We start from the raw sequence: 14667 nt of genomic DNA on the forward strand, positions 1-14667 counted from the left end.
TATCGGTATGTCATCCTTGATAGGTACATCTCTTGTAAAGTACTCATGGATAGAAAAGGGGAAAGGAGAAATAAAATTTCTAAAAATATCAAAACCAAGAATCTCTAAGCATCACTAACTAGACCAAGGGCTTGTGTTTTTTTTCTGATTTCTCTGTATTGCCTGCTATTTTATGATAAGACAATTCTTAGTGTGTGCAATTTTATGACAACCTTGACTTCCCAAATAACAACAGTATTTTGTATTTTGCTGCCAAAGGGCATGGGGGCAGTATTTTTCAACAAAGGAGAAAACTGTATTGCAGCTGGTCGGCTGTTTGTGGAAGAATCCATCCACGATGAATTTGTGACAAGAGTGGTAAGCATCTTCAGATTCGCTCTGTGAGTTGGATAGAAATTGTCTTTACTTTCAAAGTACTTCTGGGATTATTAGTGATGATAGTATATTTTTAAAAAACAACACAATCCTTATTTTTTAGAAGTACTTTGTGACATATTTACAGATTAGATTATGATATCTGGATTTTGCTCCAAAATAATGCAGAAGGGGAGGAAGTAAGTCAGGGAATAAATTGACCATGGCTTGGCAGTTGTTGAAGCTGACTGATGGGTATGTGGAGTTTCATTATATTATTTGGCTACTTTTATATATAATTATAACTTTTCATAATAAAAAGTTATAGGTCTATATTAAAAAACCTGATAAAGTATACTGAAGAGCTATTATTACCTTTATCTTGCTCTGTATTTATAGTATATTAGATCCTTGATATTTATGGGATATATACCCCTAGGTTATTATAAATCCCTAAATTGCCTATGAGAGGTATACCACTAGATTCTTACAAACCCTGAATTTACAGTAAAATGACAGCATATATATTTCCTCCACTAAGATAGATACATACCTACATACCCCCTGATGTTGGACACGATTCCGTAAATATGAGACTAGAAGCATTTATAGAACTATTAAGATGAATTCTGTGGTAAAAATGAACTCTGAACATACTGCAGTGTATCATCATTATGGTTGTAGTAATCACAAATTTGTTTCTAGTTGAAAACCCAGCACCCAGCTTTTCTTTGCCTTCAGAGCCAATTCCCCAATTCCACCCCCAAGAAGCAAAGGCATCTTTCCTCATGAGAGTAGGAAACAAGGAAGCCATACAGAAGGGCAGACGGCAGGCAGTGTCCAGCTCATGAGCACCCCGCAAATTCACGTTTCTGCCTTAGTAAAATACAGGGCACAGCATGACACATCATGGGCTTTCACAACTACAACTTGTTGAAATTTCAAATGCTAAGACCAGAAATGTCACAGATTTGCTGCTATCAGTCCATCAACAATATGTTTTGCACACATAGGAACAGGATTAATTTCTTTATTCAATGGCTATTTTTTGAGCACTTACTGAGGGATTTTAGCCAGACCTAAATTCAAAATTCATGGCCCTGTGGGGTTATGGTAACTCCCATTCTTTCTCCTTATTAGAATTGGTCTTAACAACAAGAAATTCAGAAACAGATTAAGATAACTAAGGAGCCCTAGAGATTGTCATTCTGAGTGAAGTAAGTCAGACAGAAAAGGAGAAATATTGTGTGACTCCCCTTATATTGGAATCTAAAAGGAAATGATACAAAATGAACCTATTTACAAAACAAACAGGCTCACAGATTTGGAGAACAAACTTATGCTTTGGGGCAGGAAGGATGGGGGGACAGGATAGTTAGGGAGTTTGGGATGGACATGTACATACTGCTGTATTTAAAATGGATAACAAGGTCCTGCTGTATAGCACGGAGAACTCTGCTCAATGTTATGTGGCAGCCTGAGTGGGAGGGGAGTTTGGGAAAGAATAGATAGATACTTGTATATGTGTGACTGAGTCTCTTTGCTGTCTACCTGAAACTATCACAGCATTGTTAATTGGCTGGAACTATCACGACATTGTTAATTGGCTATACTCCAAAATAAAAAGTTAAAAAAAAAAGATAACCAAGGAGCATGTGTGAGTGATGAATGTTCCATGTAAAGATGGTTTTTCATCAGAACATTCTAGTATGTCCTCCAGTGTGGCTATACCGTGAGATTTTCACGAGGGCAGTCGGCCACATTTAGGGAGAGGAAAAGACAACAATGTGGCCATTTTAGAAATTACTTTGCCATGAAGAGTATGCTGTATTGACAAAAATTCCAGAACATCAGGTTTGCTATTTTAATGGATTAACATTCAAGATAATTTTAATACAATGCATGTGGCTTGTGTTCTGTTTAAAACTCAGTGGTTAAAAGCTTGGGCTTTCACATCAAGAAAACTCTACAGTATTTAGTGGTCGTGTGCCCTTGGGCTAGTCACTTAGCCCCTCTGATCCTCAGTTTCCTCATATGTAAGATGGAAATAAATATCTACCTCCAATGCTACCATGAAGACTAAGTGAGGACCATCTGGGAAGAGCTCAGTACAACACCCATCACCCAGCAGAAGCTTGGTGAAGGGTATCCATTACTAACAGTCAATTGTGTTTTACAAACTGGGTGATATACAGGTGGAAGAAATTAAAAAGATGAAAATTGGTGATCCACTTGACAGATCTACTGATCATGGGCCCCAAAATCATAAGGCCCATCTGGAAAAGCTTCTGCAGTACTGTGAAGCTGGAGTGAAAGAGGGGGCCACCCTGGTGTACGGAGGAAGACAAGTCCAAAGGCCAGGTATGATCACCTCCAGGGGAGGGATGCTGGGGGCCTGGCTTCTTAAGTTGGAATAATTGGTAACAGGCTTCATTATAGCACCATCTTGCCTCAGAAGTAAACAGTGGCATTTATGTTATGATCAGAAGAAATACGTTCTAGATCCTGCTTGGCCACTTTTAAGCTGTGACACCTTCAACAATAGTTTTGTTGAGCCCTAGTTGTAAAATGCGATGAAATGTGCACATCCTGCTTTACGAGGCTGTGAAAATCAAATAAAATGATGTGACAGGCCCTTAGCTGTGCAGTAAACAAGCGTAATGGATAAGTGTGTTTCAGGAACTGGCGGTTTTCATTCCTGGCAATGTGAGGCTTAATCTTAGCCAGTTTAGCCTGGGAAGGATTCATTCCTGTTGTGTAACTGTTAATGAAGAACTGACTCATTAGAAAAGACCCTGATGCTGGGAAAGGTTAAAGGCAGGAGGAGAAGGGGATGACAGAGGATGAAATGGTTGGATGGCATCACTAACTCGATGGACATGAGTTTGAGCAAGTTCTGTGAGTTGGTGAAGGACAGGGAAGCCTGGTGTGCTGCAGGCCACGGGGTTGCAAAGAGTCGGGCATGACTGAGAGACTGAACTGAACTGAACCCAGTACTTGTTACAGAAGTATGTGAATGACTCCATGTCATGATACCCAAAAGGAGAGAAAAATGAACAAACAACAGGTGTAAAACCTCCTGTCTTACTGTGATAGACTGAGTACCAGCCGTACGACTGGATATGATATGTCTTCTATGGGATCCAGTGTGTAACACACCATCACCGATGAAGTATTCTTGCCAAAAACATTTAACCATGAATCTAACCATGCCTTTATGTCATATTTTCTATTTAAAGAAGCACAGGGGATAGGGAAACAAATCAAATATCATCCCAAAGAAGCAATGACAAATCTGAAATGCCTAAGATATTCTGCCGGACAGCTGAATCAGTTTGTTTAACAAAGTCATGCATGTGTGCTAAGTCACTTCAGTCATGTCCGACTCTTTGCAACCCTATGGATTGTAGCCTACCAGGCTCCTCTGTCCATGGGATTTTTCAGGCAAGAATATCAGAGTGGGTTACGATTTCCTACTCCAGGGGAATCTTCCCACCCCAGGGATCGAACCTGTGTCTCTTGAATCTCTTGCATTAGCAAGCAGATTCTTTCCCACTGTGAATTCACCGGTTTAACAAGTCAGTGCCATGAAAATTAAGGGGTGGGCATAAGGGAGGAAATGTTCCAGATTAAAGCTATCTAACAACCAAATGCAAAGTGTAACTTATTTGAATCCCTGAATCAAACAAATCAACTACAAAGAGATATTTTCTAGAAATCAGAAATTGAATACAAATATCAAATCATTATGTTGTACATCTGAAATTAATGTTATGTGTCAATTATATCTCAATTTAAAAATTAGAAGTTAAATTGAAAAAAACTATGAATAAGGGATTAGCGTTAATTTTGTTAGGTATGATAATGTACATTACAATTTATACTCCAAGTATTCTAGTACAAATCTATGTCTCTGGAATTTGCTTTAAACTATATCAGCAAGGAAAAAATGAATCAAATCTAGCAAAATATATACATAAAGATTTATTTTACTATTCATTATACTATTTTCTCTACTTTTACATATGTTTGAAATTTTTGTAATAAGGACATTAAAAGTATAAGAACCTAGGATTGTTAACACCAAATAGGAAAATGAAAGTCTTCTTGGTTTTACTGACCCAGAAGGGAAGAAATAAAAGTTGTAATGTAATTAAATGAGAGAACTACTAATTGAAAATTACACTATAATTGATGTTATTTTCTTCTGGTTTTCAAATAGGCTTTTTTATGGAACCTACTGTCTTCACAGATGTGGAAGACCACATGTATCTTGCCAAAGAGGAATCCTTTGGGCCTATTATGGTCATTTCTAAATTCCAAAATGGGTATGTTCCTAGGCATAATTTAACTGGGTTGACTAGATACAGGTTTTTTTTTTCCCTACCACTGTGCTATATACAGAGCATACAGTTAAAGAACATACAATTTCTGCTGCTGCTGCTAAGTCACTTCAGTCGTGTCTGACTCTGTGCGACCCCATAGACGGCAGCCCACCAGGCTCCCCTGTCCCTGGGATTCTCCAGGCAAGAACACCATAGCGGGGTGCCATTGCCTTCTCCGATACAATTTCTACCATAATAATAATTGACAAATAATTAGAAGAGAATACTAACTTACAATGTAAGTTGAAATAAATTTTTGCTCCTTAGCTTAAATTAATGGCTGACATCATATGGTATTTGCTAGTTTTAATTTTTGTACAGTTGGCATTTGAAACATCTCTGGAATAAGGCCAGTAACTGAGACTAACAGAAGTGGTTTTTGCATTTACATTTTTAGAGAAGGCATCATCTATGAAATCTGATTTTCCCAAAGAAAGAGTGGAGTGTTTTCTCCACAGGGGATCATGCCCCCAAAAACCTACAACTCAACTCTTTGTAGAAAGCCCACAGTCACCTTATAAACAACCGTAAATGACGTACTGGTTTGTCAGGGTCCCTGAAACTTCCCAAAGTGTTTAGCATATCAAAGAAGTCCATATGGTAACTGAGTTCCTATCATAATATTTAATATAATAGACTCTCTGGTATACTGCACACAGTTCTTTAGAATTATGGCTTTAGTTTTTCTTTAACCAATGAGAAGGTGGTAAAAAACAGAATACCCAGTTCAGAAGGGCTTCTTGGTCTTTGATAGATTGTAAGAGAACTTTGGGGACACTAAATTGTAGTAACATTTTGACATACTGATTGAAAGATGCTCTTTTAACCTCTTTTCCTAATTATAAATTCCCCTATATGATAGTCGTGTTAACCATGCAGATATTAGAAGCCAGGTTTAGAGAATGTAAGCCTACATAAATCACAGATCCTATCCTCAAGGAGGTCACCATCTAATAGGGGAGACAGACAAAGAGACAGGCAGTTAACCCAAGAGGGTGTAGGTGGGAAATGCAGTGGGTGGAGTCTGCACTGACCACCCCTGTGGGCTTGGGTTACTAGCGTAATTCCTCTATTAAGTTTCTCTATTTGTAAAGTTTATCTATTTGTGAAGTTGGGCTAGTTATTAATAGTATCTATGTTTTGGGGTCATTGTTGGTGATGGACAGGGAAGCCTGGCGTGCTGCAGTCCATGGGGTCGCAAAGAGCCAGACACGACTGAGCGACTGAAGATTTAAATGTGTTTGCTGCTGGTGCAGTTGCAATCATTGTTATTATTCTAAAAGTGGACAAGGTGTACTATGAAGCTGTGTGATCTCAGCAGTCCTCAGTGGGCACTGGCATCCAGCCATCTTTCAGCCTTAGTCCAATCTATGAATATCTTCAGTGCGATCAAGTGCAGTGCATCAAGTGTGAGAGTTTTAGCAGAGTCTAGTCCACTCCAAATGAGATTCCACATTTCTCATGAAAGTTGAAAATTGGATAGAGACAAGATTACCTTTGAAAATCCCTAGGGGAGGCACCACATTCAAGCCTTTGTTGTCTCTTCAAAGAATTCAGCACAACTAATTTTTCTTCCAGCTTTGGAACAGAAATCCCATTTCCTTGCCAGATCCCCAGATGAAATCTTGGCTTGCATTTACTGGCCATGTTGTAGAAATTTCATGTTTTTTGTTTTTTTTTTTAACATTAGGATGACACTCATAAAAATGAGATACTGTATGGCAGGCACATGGGAACTGGAACAAGTGGAGACACGAGTGGGTTCATGTCTGCACTGACTTGGCCACGCACACATACTGAGACAGAAGGCAGGGAAGTCACCAGACCCACTGAAGGAATGATTTTACTACCCTTTTATGGGATTAGCCTATTAATTGAGTTCACATTTGATGTTGCCACATCCTAGTATAAAGAAAAATGAAATGTTCTCTTTCTCCTTGGGAACTTCCTGTCTAGTTGGAAGGTGACTGAGTTGGAGGAACGTGGGCTACCCAATTATAGCTGACTTTCACTGAGCATTTCCTTTGTTCCAGACACTATTGGCTCATTTAATCCTTATGACAACAGACAGGAGGTGCTATTATTACTATTTTCATTTTTTCACAAGAATACAGAAAAGCTGGGGGAGATGGGGTCATTTGCCCAAAGGTCACCCAGGCAGTCTGGCTGCTGAGCCTTCTCACTGGGCCACTCCACTCTACCGCCTAAGCAGTAGCACTGATGGGATCTGAGAAGGCTTCAGGGTGAGGCATGGAATGAGCCCTTGAACTGTGCATGTAAAATCTGAATAGATGGAGGGACTGAGAGGGTGCTCTGAGAATATATAATATCTATATATGGAACTGAGGGGAAAGACAAATGGGGTAGTCATGAAGGAAAACCAATGAAGACGATTAAAAAGATGACTTCAGCTCAGATTTTAAAGGGTGTCACATGATATATGTGAAAAAATACAATACTAGGGTTGTAATATCTCATTGGGCGTTTCTTTTGGTGTAAGCCTGGAATATTTCATTTATAAAAATGTAAGCACACTGGCAGTAACGTTTTCCTGTTTCTAACACAGAGGGGAAAAATATTAGAACATAAAATGAAAGTGTTTTGCTTTTACGTTTAATGAGGTTTTATGTCTTCCTATAAACATCTTATAGGGACGTCGATGGAGTGTTGCAGCGAGCAAATAATACAGAATACGGCTTGGCCTCAGGAGTTTTTACAAGAGACATAAATAAAGCCATGTATGTGAGTGAAAAACTAGAAGCAGGAACTGTTTTTATTAACACCTACAACAAGACGGATGTGGCTGCTCCTTTCGGTGGATTTAAGCAGTCTGGGTTTGGAAAAGACTTAGGTATGAATATGCCTTACCTTTCTACTGCACATCATAAAAAGCCCGCTTCGTGCTTTGTCCAACACTTGTATATTGCTTTAAAGGGCATTTCCCACGTGGTAGTTGATCTGGGGTTTCAAGGGCATTGATTTTTCTTTCAATGTTAAACATTTTTTAAAAACTTTTTATTTTATTTGGAGTATGCTGATTAACAATATTGATAATTTCACGTGGACGGCAAAGGGACTCAGCCACACATATCCACATATCCATTCTCCCCAAACTCCCCTCCCATCCCAGGCTGCCACATATCAATGGTTAAACATTTTATTGAACATAACATACATATAGAAAAGAACACAAATTGTATGGAAAAAGGCTTCCTTTTAAAAAAGAAGATTCCTATCGAAAAGAAAACACTGACAATTTAGCTAAAATATGTTTGGTTGTTTCTTTTAACCTGACATTCAGCATGAACTTGGTTTAGGTGTCATGGGACCAAGTGGAACCAAGAAAGGAAAATGGGTAGAAGGCAACAACCAGCTAGCTCCAAGAATGTATGCTGTCTCTGAACCACTTGGCAGTCTTTCAGAGTCAACATTGAAACTGGCAGAGTTTTCTGGGCCTCTGGGAGCTCAGATGTAGAGTTTGCAGAAAGCCCCAAAACGTAATTTACAGTGGGCAGCAACATTATCACATTTCCAGTAATAGCTTATTTTGAAAACTAAATACATACCAGGCCTATAAGAGCATATGAGCAGCCCTCACAATAGCCACGGGAGCATTGCTATCCAGTTGCTAAATTGTGTCCAACTCCTTTCGACCCCATGGACTGTAGCATGCCAGGCTCCTTTGCCCATGGGATTTCCCAGGCAAGGATACTGGAGTGGGTTGCCATTTTGTTCTCCAAGGGATCTTTCTGATCAAGGGATCGAACCCGAATCTCCTGCATTGGCAGGCGGATTCTTTACCACTGAGCCACCAGGGAAGTCCCAGCCATGGGAACCCAGATGCTATTATTATCTTTATTTTACAGATGAGGAAAATGGCCCTTAGAGAGACTGGGTAACTTGCCCAAAGTCAGCCAGCCAGCCATGGACAAAAAGACTGCAAAGCGAGGTCTTCCAGCTGTGTAGCCCATGTCCTCACCCCTCACAGTCTGGCATGTTGTTTCAAAAGTTGAAATGTTTGTGATTTACCAAAATTACAGTATGCTTGTTAATTTGGGGTATTTTTACATCTTCTCTTTCCTGATGACATTTGACAATTTATTTGCAACAATAAGAGTGACTCCCGTTTTAAATTCCATTGAGTTGAAGTTTAATTCTTTTTTTTCTTTTCATGTCTTCAATCTGGCTTTCATCCCTGGATCTAAACTACAGGGGGAGATTTTCTTAGGGAAATTATTATCAGGAAGCAATAGTGTTAGCATTATCAGGAAGGCAATAGTGTTCCATTTGTCTTTGGATAGAGAATGATCGATTTGTCTGTTTTATTATAACACAGTAAACTTTGTCTTAACAGTTTCTTCCTCTCTGAATTTGAAACTCCCTCAGCTCAATGGTTCCCAGCTGCACACTGGATTAGAATCACCTGGGAGCTTTAAAAAAAAAAAAATGCAAAGATGCTGATTTAACTGGTCTGAGGTGTGACCTGGGATCAGGAATTTTAAAAGCTCCCTAAGGTGATTCTAATTTAACAGTAAGAACACTGAGTTTAAACTTAACTCCAGAATCATATACTCATTAGTTTCACTCATGGTATTCATGCCCCTTAACTGCTGTAGAATCGATGATTGCGGAAGCTCAAAACAGGAACGGCACAGAAACAAAATGGCAGACCTATTTTTTGCCTGGATATGCCTTCTGTGGATTTCCCAGGTGCCTCAGTGGGTAAAGAAACCGCCTACAATGCAGGAGACACAAGTGGCCCAGGTTCAATCCCTGGGTCAGGAAGATCCCCTGGAGGAGGGCAAGGCAACCCACTCCAGTATTCTTGCCTGGAGAATCCCATGGACAGAGGAGCCTGGAGGGCTTCAGTCCATAGGGTTGCTAGGAGTCAGACACGACTATAGTAACTACATGCACGCATGCATGCCTTCTGTGTCTTTAACATACTATGTAAGTCAGGAAAAATACATTTCTCTTTTCTCTAACAAAATTAAACAAAATGATCTCAAACTTCACTCTATTCTGCATTTATTGTAATTGGATTTAATGCATTTAACTGCATTTAATATAATTACATTTAATGTAATTGGAAGGACAGTATCCTGATCACTTTTGTTCAGCTTAAATGGCGAGGAAGAGAGATGAAGATTTATCATCAAGCCAGGACATAAAGAAGGGTTTTGGGTAGAGGTTGATAAGTCAACAGTGTGGTCCTTAGAAGGCCTGGTAGCTGGTCTAAACCCTTATCCTCAAAGTGTAGACCATGAGCATCAGCATTTGGGGAATGGTTAGAAGCATATAGGGATTCCTTGGTGGCTCAGACGGCAATGAATCTGCCTGCAATGCAGGAGATGCAGGTTTTATTCCTGGGCTGAGAAGATCCCCTGGAGGATGGCATGGCAACCCACTCCAGTAGTCTTGCCTGGAGAATCCCCAGGGACAGAGGAGCCTGGTGGGCTATGGTTCATGGGGTTGGAGAGTCAGACACGACTGAGCAACTTTCACTTATAACCTTGGGGCCTCTGCTGGATTTAATCCAATCAGACTCTACAGTGTCATAAGATCAGGTGATTCACATGAAATCGAATGTTTGAGAAGCACTGTCTCAGCCCCACTCTCTTGCTCAGTGAGATACACTACACCTGGCGCCATCACGTCCACCTGTGAACACAGTCCATCAACTGCTTTTCTCTTTCCTAGGTGAGGAAGCTCTAAACGAATACCTCAAAACCAAGACTGTGACGTTGGAGTACTAGAGCAGTGCCATCCTCAGGAACTCCTCGCGGGCCCACCACTCTTCAGCTCTCCCAGTGAAGAAGCCTGGCTGTGCCGAGGACAGAGGTGCCAGCCGCCAGCCGAAAAACATGCACAGGGACCATGAGGAGGGTGGGGCCACATGTCTAAGCATTTACACCTGTGCCTGAGTGTTTTCTAATACCCCTTTTATACCTTCAAATGATGTTGGGTTTTGACTATGTTGTATACCACACGTATTTCTAAAATATTGAGCTGCTTTTTTTCCCCCACCAAGACTAATCCTAATCAAGGTTGTTCGTTTTGCAAACATCAATATGATGCAGTTATAGTACAGAAAGTTGGGAACCCTTGTATAATAGGTAAGGTTTTAACCTATGAACCAGGCATGTGGGGGTTATTAAAAAGATTTTCTGTAATCTTTTAAATATATTTTTTAATTGGAGGATAATTGCTGTACAATATAGTATTGGTTTCTGCCACAGAACAAGGCAAATCAGCCATAATTATACGTGTATCACCTCCCTCTTGAGCCTCCCTCCCTTTCCCTCATCCCACCCATCTGGGTCATCAGAGGGCACAAGCTGGGCTTCCGTGCTATATACCAGCTTCTCACCAGCTGTCTGTTTCACACATGGTAGCACATACATGTCAATACCACCTTCTCCATTTGCCGCAATCTTTCTTCCCCTATTATTTTGCTCTCAAGAAACAGTATATCCCCCAAGGAAAGCGAAGGAAGTTTTTTTATTTTCTTTCGGAAATAAGATACATCATTATGCCCTTGATGTTCTATTTTTCAACCCACTGTGATAAGTGACCAGCTCATAAACAGTTCTTGAGTACCTACTAAGTACGAGGTGCTATATTATGTCCTGAGGAGTACACAAAGTTTAATGACATGATTTTTGACTTCAAATAGTTGAAATTCTTGTCAACAGCTTTTAAAGTGAATTTTACAGTATGATATATTATTAAGTAAGTAGTTTTTGGAGGCTGATCTTGGTTCATATCATACCATCTTACTGTCTATGTGACTTGGGGAAACTGATACAATTTCTCCAAGCCTCAGTTTCCTTGTATGTAAAATGGGGACAGTAATGCCTCCCTCAGGAACCTTATGATGAGGTGAGGATTCAATGCAATAATCTTAGTAAAGCACCTTGCACTGGGCTTTGTTCATGGTAAATACTCAATAAAGGGCAGATTGGTTACCTAATATATCAATATAAAGCTGAGAGGTGGAATCTATAAAATAGGGATAAAGTTCCTATCTCATTAGGTGTCGTAAGGATTCAATGGGATTATACACATAATGCACTCAACAAGGTGTCTAGATCATTCTCTGTGCTCAAGAAAGAGGAATTATTACAACTCATGAAGCACTTCATAATTGCCTGATGCAGACAAAAACAGGTGGGTAAGTAGTCCAGGTGTGACTAGCAGAAGGTGAGATCCTGACTTGAAGAGTCTCTAGAAGTTTGTCAGAGCAATTAATTTCCATTAATTCTCTTTTTAAAGTAAAATTTCAGTAAACATTCCTATCTCTCTGGCTTTGAAGAAGCCCTTAGGGATTACTTAACTACTTTGGAACTCAGCAGTTTAACCAAGAAGAGTGCAGGGAATTGTTAATCAATAAACAACAATAACAAAATCAGGGGCAGAAAACTTTCAAAAGGAAGAATATTAGGTATGATCCTGGCATGATCAATAGAGCAAATTTTGCCTGTAAGCTGGCACAGGTAAAATTCTAAATTTGGACCCAACAGGGTCCAAATTGATAGTTCATATTTGAATAAAATGACAAAGTTCTTATTATAAAGGAACCACATTTTAAATGCAGTTTTTTTACTGATTTCATGTGATTTAAAATATCACTTTATTTTATACAACTGAATATTTTACTGATAGATGAAATGGCAAACAAAAACATGCCCATTTCTTTTAGACTGACTTTTACCTTCTAATATTAATCTCAGTAGCAGTGCTTTTAATCTTTTGGGGGGGGAGTCATAAACCTCTTTTGAGAATCTGATAAAAGCTATGGATCCCCCTGTCCAAACTCACACCTGCACACCTAATTCTGCAAATATCTTCAAGAAATTCACAGACCTCCTAAAACCCATGCTTGAGCTCTAGATTAAGAACTCATTTTTCCATAGTGAGTTTTGAAGTTCTTAGTGGCTTGAGTTTTTATATCCGATTGCTGACCAGAGTCAAAGGCTACATGGGATTTATAAAATGACAGGTGAATTTGAATGAGAATATAATGATACACAGCCTGCTAGGTAATTTAATTAACATACAGAGTAATTTATCACCATTTCTTCACATCGCTGATTATTTTGCCAAAGGATAAAGCTGTGATTCGTTCCCTTAACTGGGGAGTTGAGGAGGTGTAGACACTTTTAAACGTTCTATTTTCCTTCCATTTCCCAGTGTTGCCCTTTTGTTCAAACACCCTTCCTGGCCTTTCCTGTGCCCAACTTGGTTTTAAGTATCTCTCCTCTATACTTTGTCTGGAACACAGTTCTTACCATGTGGTGCTGGAATGATTGGTCTTCCTAATTAGATATGAGACCCCTTCCCCACTCCCAGGATTGGCATCTGTCAATAATAACAGCTATCACTTATGTAGGGGCTGCTGTATGCTAGTCACTATGCTAAGCCAACTTACTTAAACTTCACATCTGAAAAGATGAATAAATCGAGGCGCTCTTTTTACTGGCTCCACCCCACCAAGAGGTTATTGCGTTTCCTGACTAGCCTTCCTGATCCCTCCCTGTGTGGTTCAAACCCTAAGTCAGAAATGTGTCACTCCTCTGCACAAAACCTCCTAATGGCCCCCATTTCGCTTACAATAAAGTCTACCACTTACCATGCCTGCAAAGTCCTATCAACTTTGTTCCTGGCTACCTCTAACCTCATCTCCTACCATCTACCCTCTCATTCTGTTTAGCCACCCTGGCTGCCTTGATGTTCCTCAAACTGATCAAGCACACTCCTAACTCCTAAGTGCAGGGCCTTTGCACTTACTGCTCCTTCTTCCCAGCAGCGTGCTGGTAAATATTTAACAAGTGGCTCTCTGGGGAAAAAAATCAAAAACAAAATTCTGACTTGTAGCATTTTCTGATTTCTGTGTATAAATGCTCTCATACTGGCTGCTTTCAAGGTACAAACTTCACTGAACACAGAATTGGGAAGAGATACGTGTGATTAGAACAAGTGTGGGCTACAGCCAGTACACCACTGCTTCTTTTTGAAACTTGTCCCACACACCACCTCCCAACAGGCTGCCTCATCTCCAGGTCTCTGCTCAAACACCATCTCAGTGGAGGTCCATTCGCTGATCACTCTTCCTAAAATAGCACATGAGATTCCCACATCCACACCTCATTTGTCCTCTCATTTTGTCATTTGCCTTCTCCTGCATTGTTTTTGCAGCACTTATCACCACATGGTTATTAACCATCCAGCTCTTCCCATTAGAACTGAAGCTTTGTGAACAGGGGCTTTTGTTCAATGCTGTATCTCCAGTGTCTAACACATAGGAGGAGTTCAATAAATATTTGTTTTCAAATGAAGGAGGTTAAGTAACCAGCCCAGATCAAACAGCTATTCAGTGGCAGAGCAGGTACTCAAGCAATGAAGCTGAAAGTCTTTTAACCAAGCTAAGATCCCGTTGTTGCCCATAACCAAATCAGACCCTGGATAATGAAGAGTAGGCATGTGTTAAATATTTGTCAAACTCAAAGCTAAACTGAGTGTAACATGAACTGTGAGAGCTTTTGTGGAAACATCAAGAGACAGGGCAAGAAAAAAAAAAAAAGAGACAGGGCAAGGAAACAAATTGGTTTCCCTATACCTGCCTTTTTAAGAAAACAGAAGCTCTCAAGGGAACCTGGTCTAGAAGTAGGTTATCAGACATGAACATGATTGAAAGGATGAATTATTATGATTATTACTATCATGCAAATAATACCTAAGTGGACTTTTAATGATTAAGTCACACCTTATTTTGTAAAAATAATAAAATGAGAAGGTAAGATTCAACCACTCTCCACAAATAACCAGATGATATCTGAAATTGTTCCAGATTTTTTTCTATGAATATACTTTTTTTTAGAACTAATATATACTGTACATAACTTTATCTGCTTTTTTCAATTAAAAA

General features: G+C 39.6%; 1 protein-coding gene across 2 annotated transcripts in view; it reads left to right on the forward strand.

Moving 5' to 3' along the window:
- The window catches only part of ALDH1L2 (aldehyde dehydrogenase 1 family member L2), a 62387-nt gene extending 48065 nt beyond the window's left edge, over positions 1 to 14322 (forward strand). Inside the window, exons 19-23 of one of the 2 annotated variants that reach the window (XM_027541908.1) lie at positions 259 to 357; positions 2550 to 2715; positions 4577 to 4682; positions 7391 to 7590; positions 10440 to 14322. In XM_027541908.1, the coding sequence (XP_027397709.1) occupies positions 259 to 357; positions 2550 to 2715; positions 4577 to 4682; positions 7391 to 7590; positions 10440 to 10495 (627 nt within the window). In that variant the 3' untranslated portion in view covers positions 10496 to 14322. Of the gene's footprint in view, positions 1 to 258; positions 358 to 2549; positions 2716 to 4576; positions 4683 to 7390; positions 7591 to 10439 lie in introns of those variants that run through there. The other variant, XM_027541909.1, reaches the window with a different exon arrangement.
- Positions 14323 to 14667: the final 345 nt, after the last annotated feature.

The sequence above is a fragment of the Bos indicus x Bos taurus genome, chromosome 5 (assembly GCF_003369695.1).
Source record: "Bos indicus x Bos taurus breed Angus x Brahman F1 hybrid chromosome 5, Bos_hybrid_MaternalHap_v2.0, whole genome shotgun sequence".
In the NCBI taxonomy this organism is placed as follows: domain Eukaryota; kingdom Metazoa; phylum Chordata; class Mammalia; order Artiodactyla; family Bovidae; genus Bos; species Bos indicus x Bos taurus.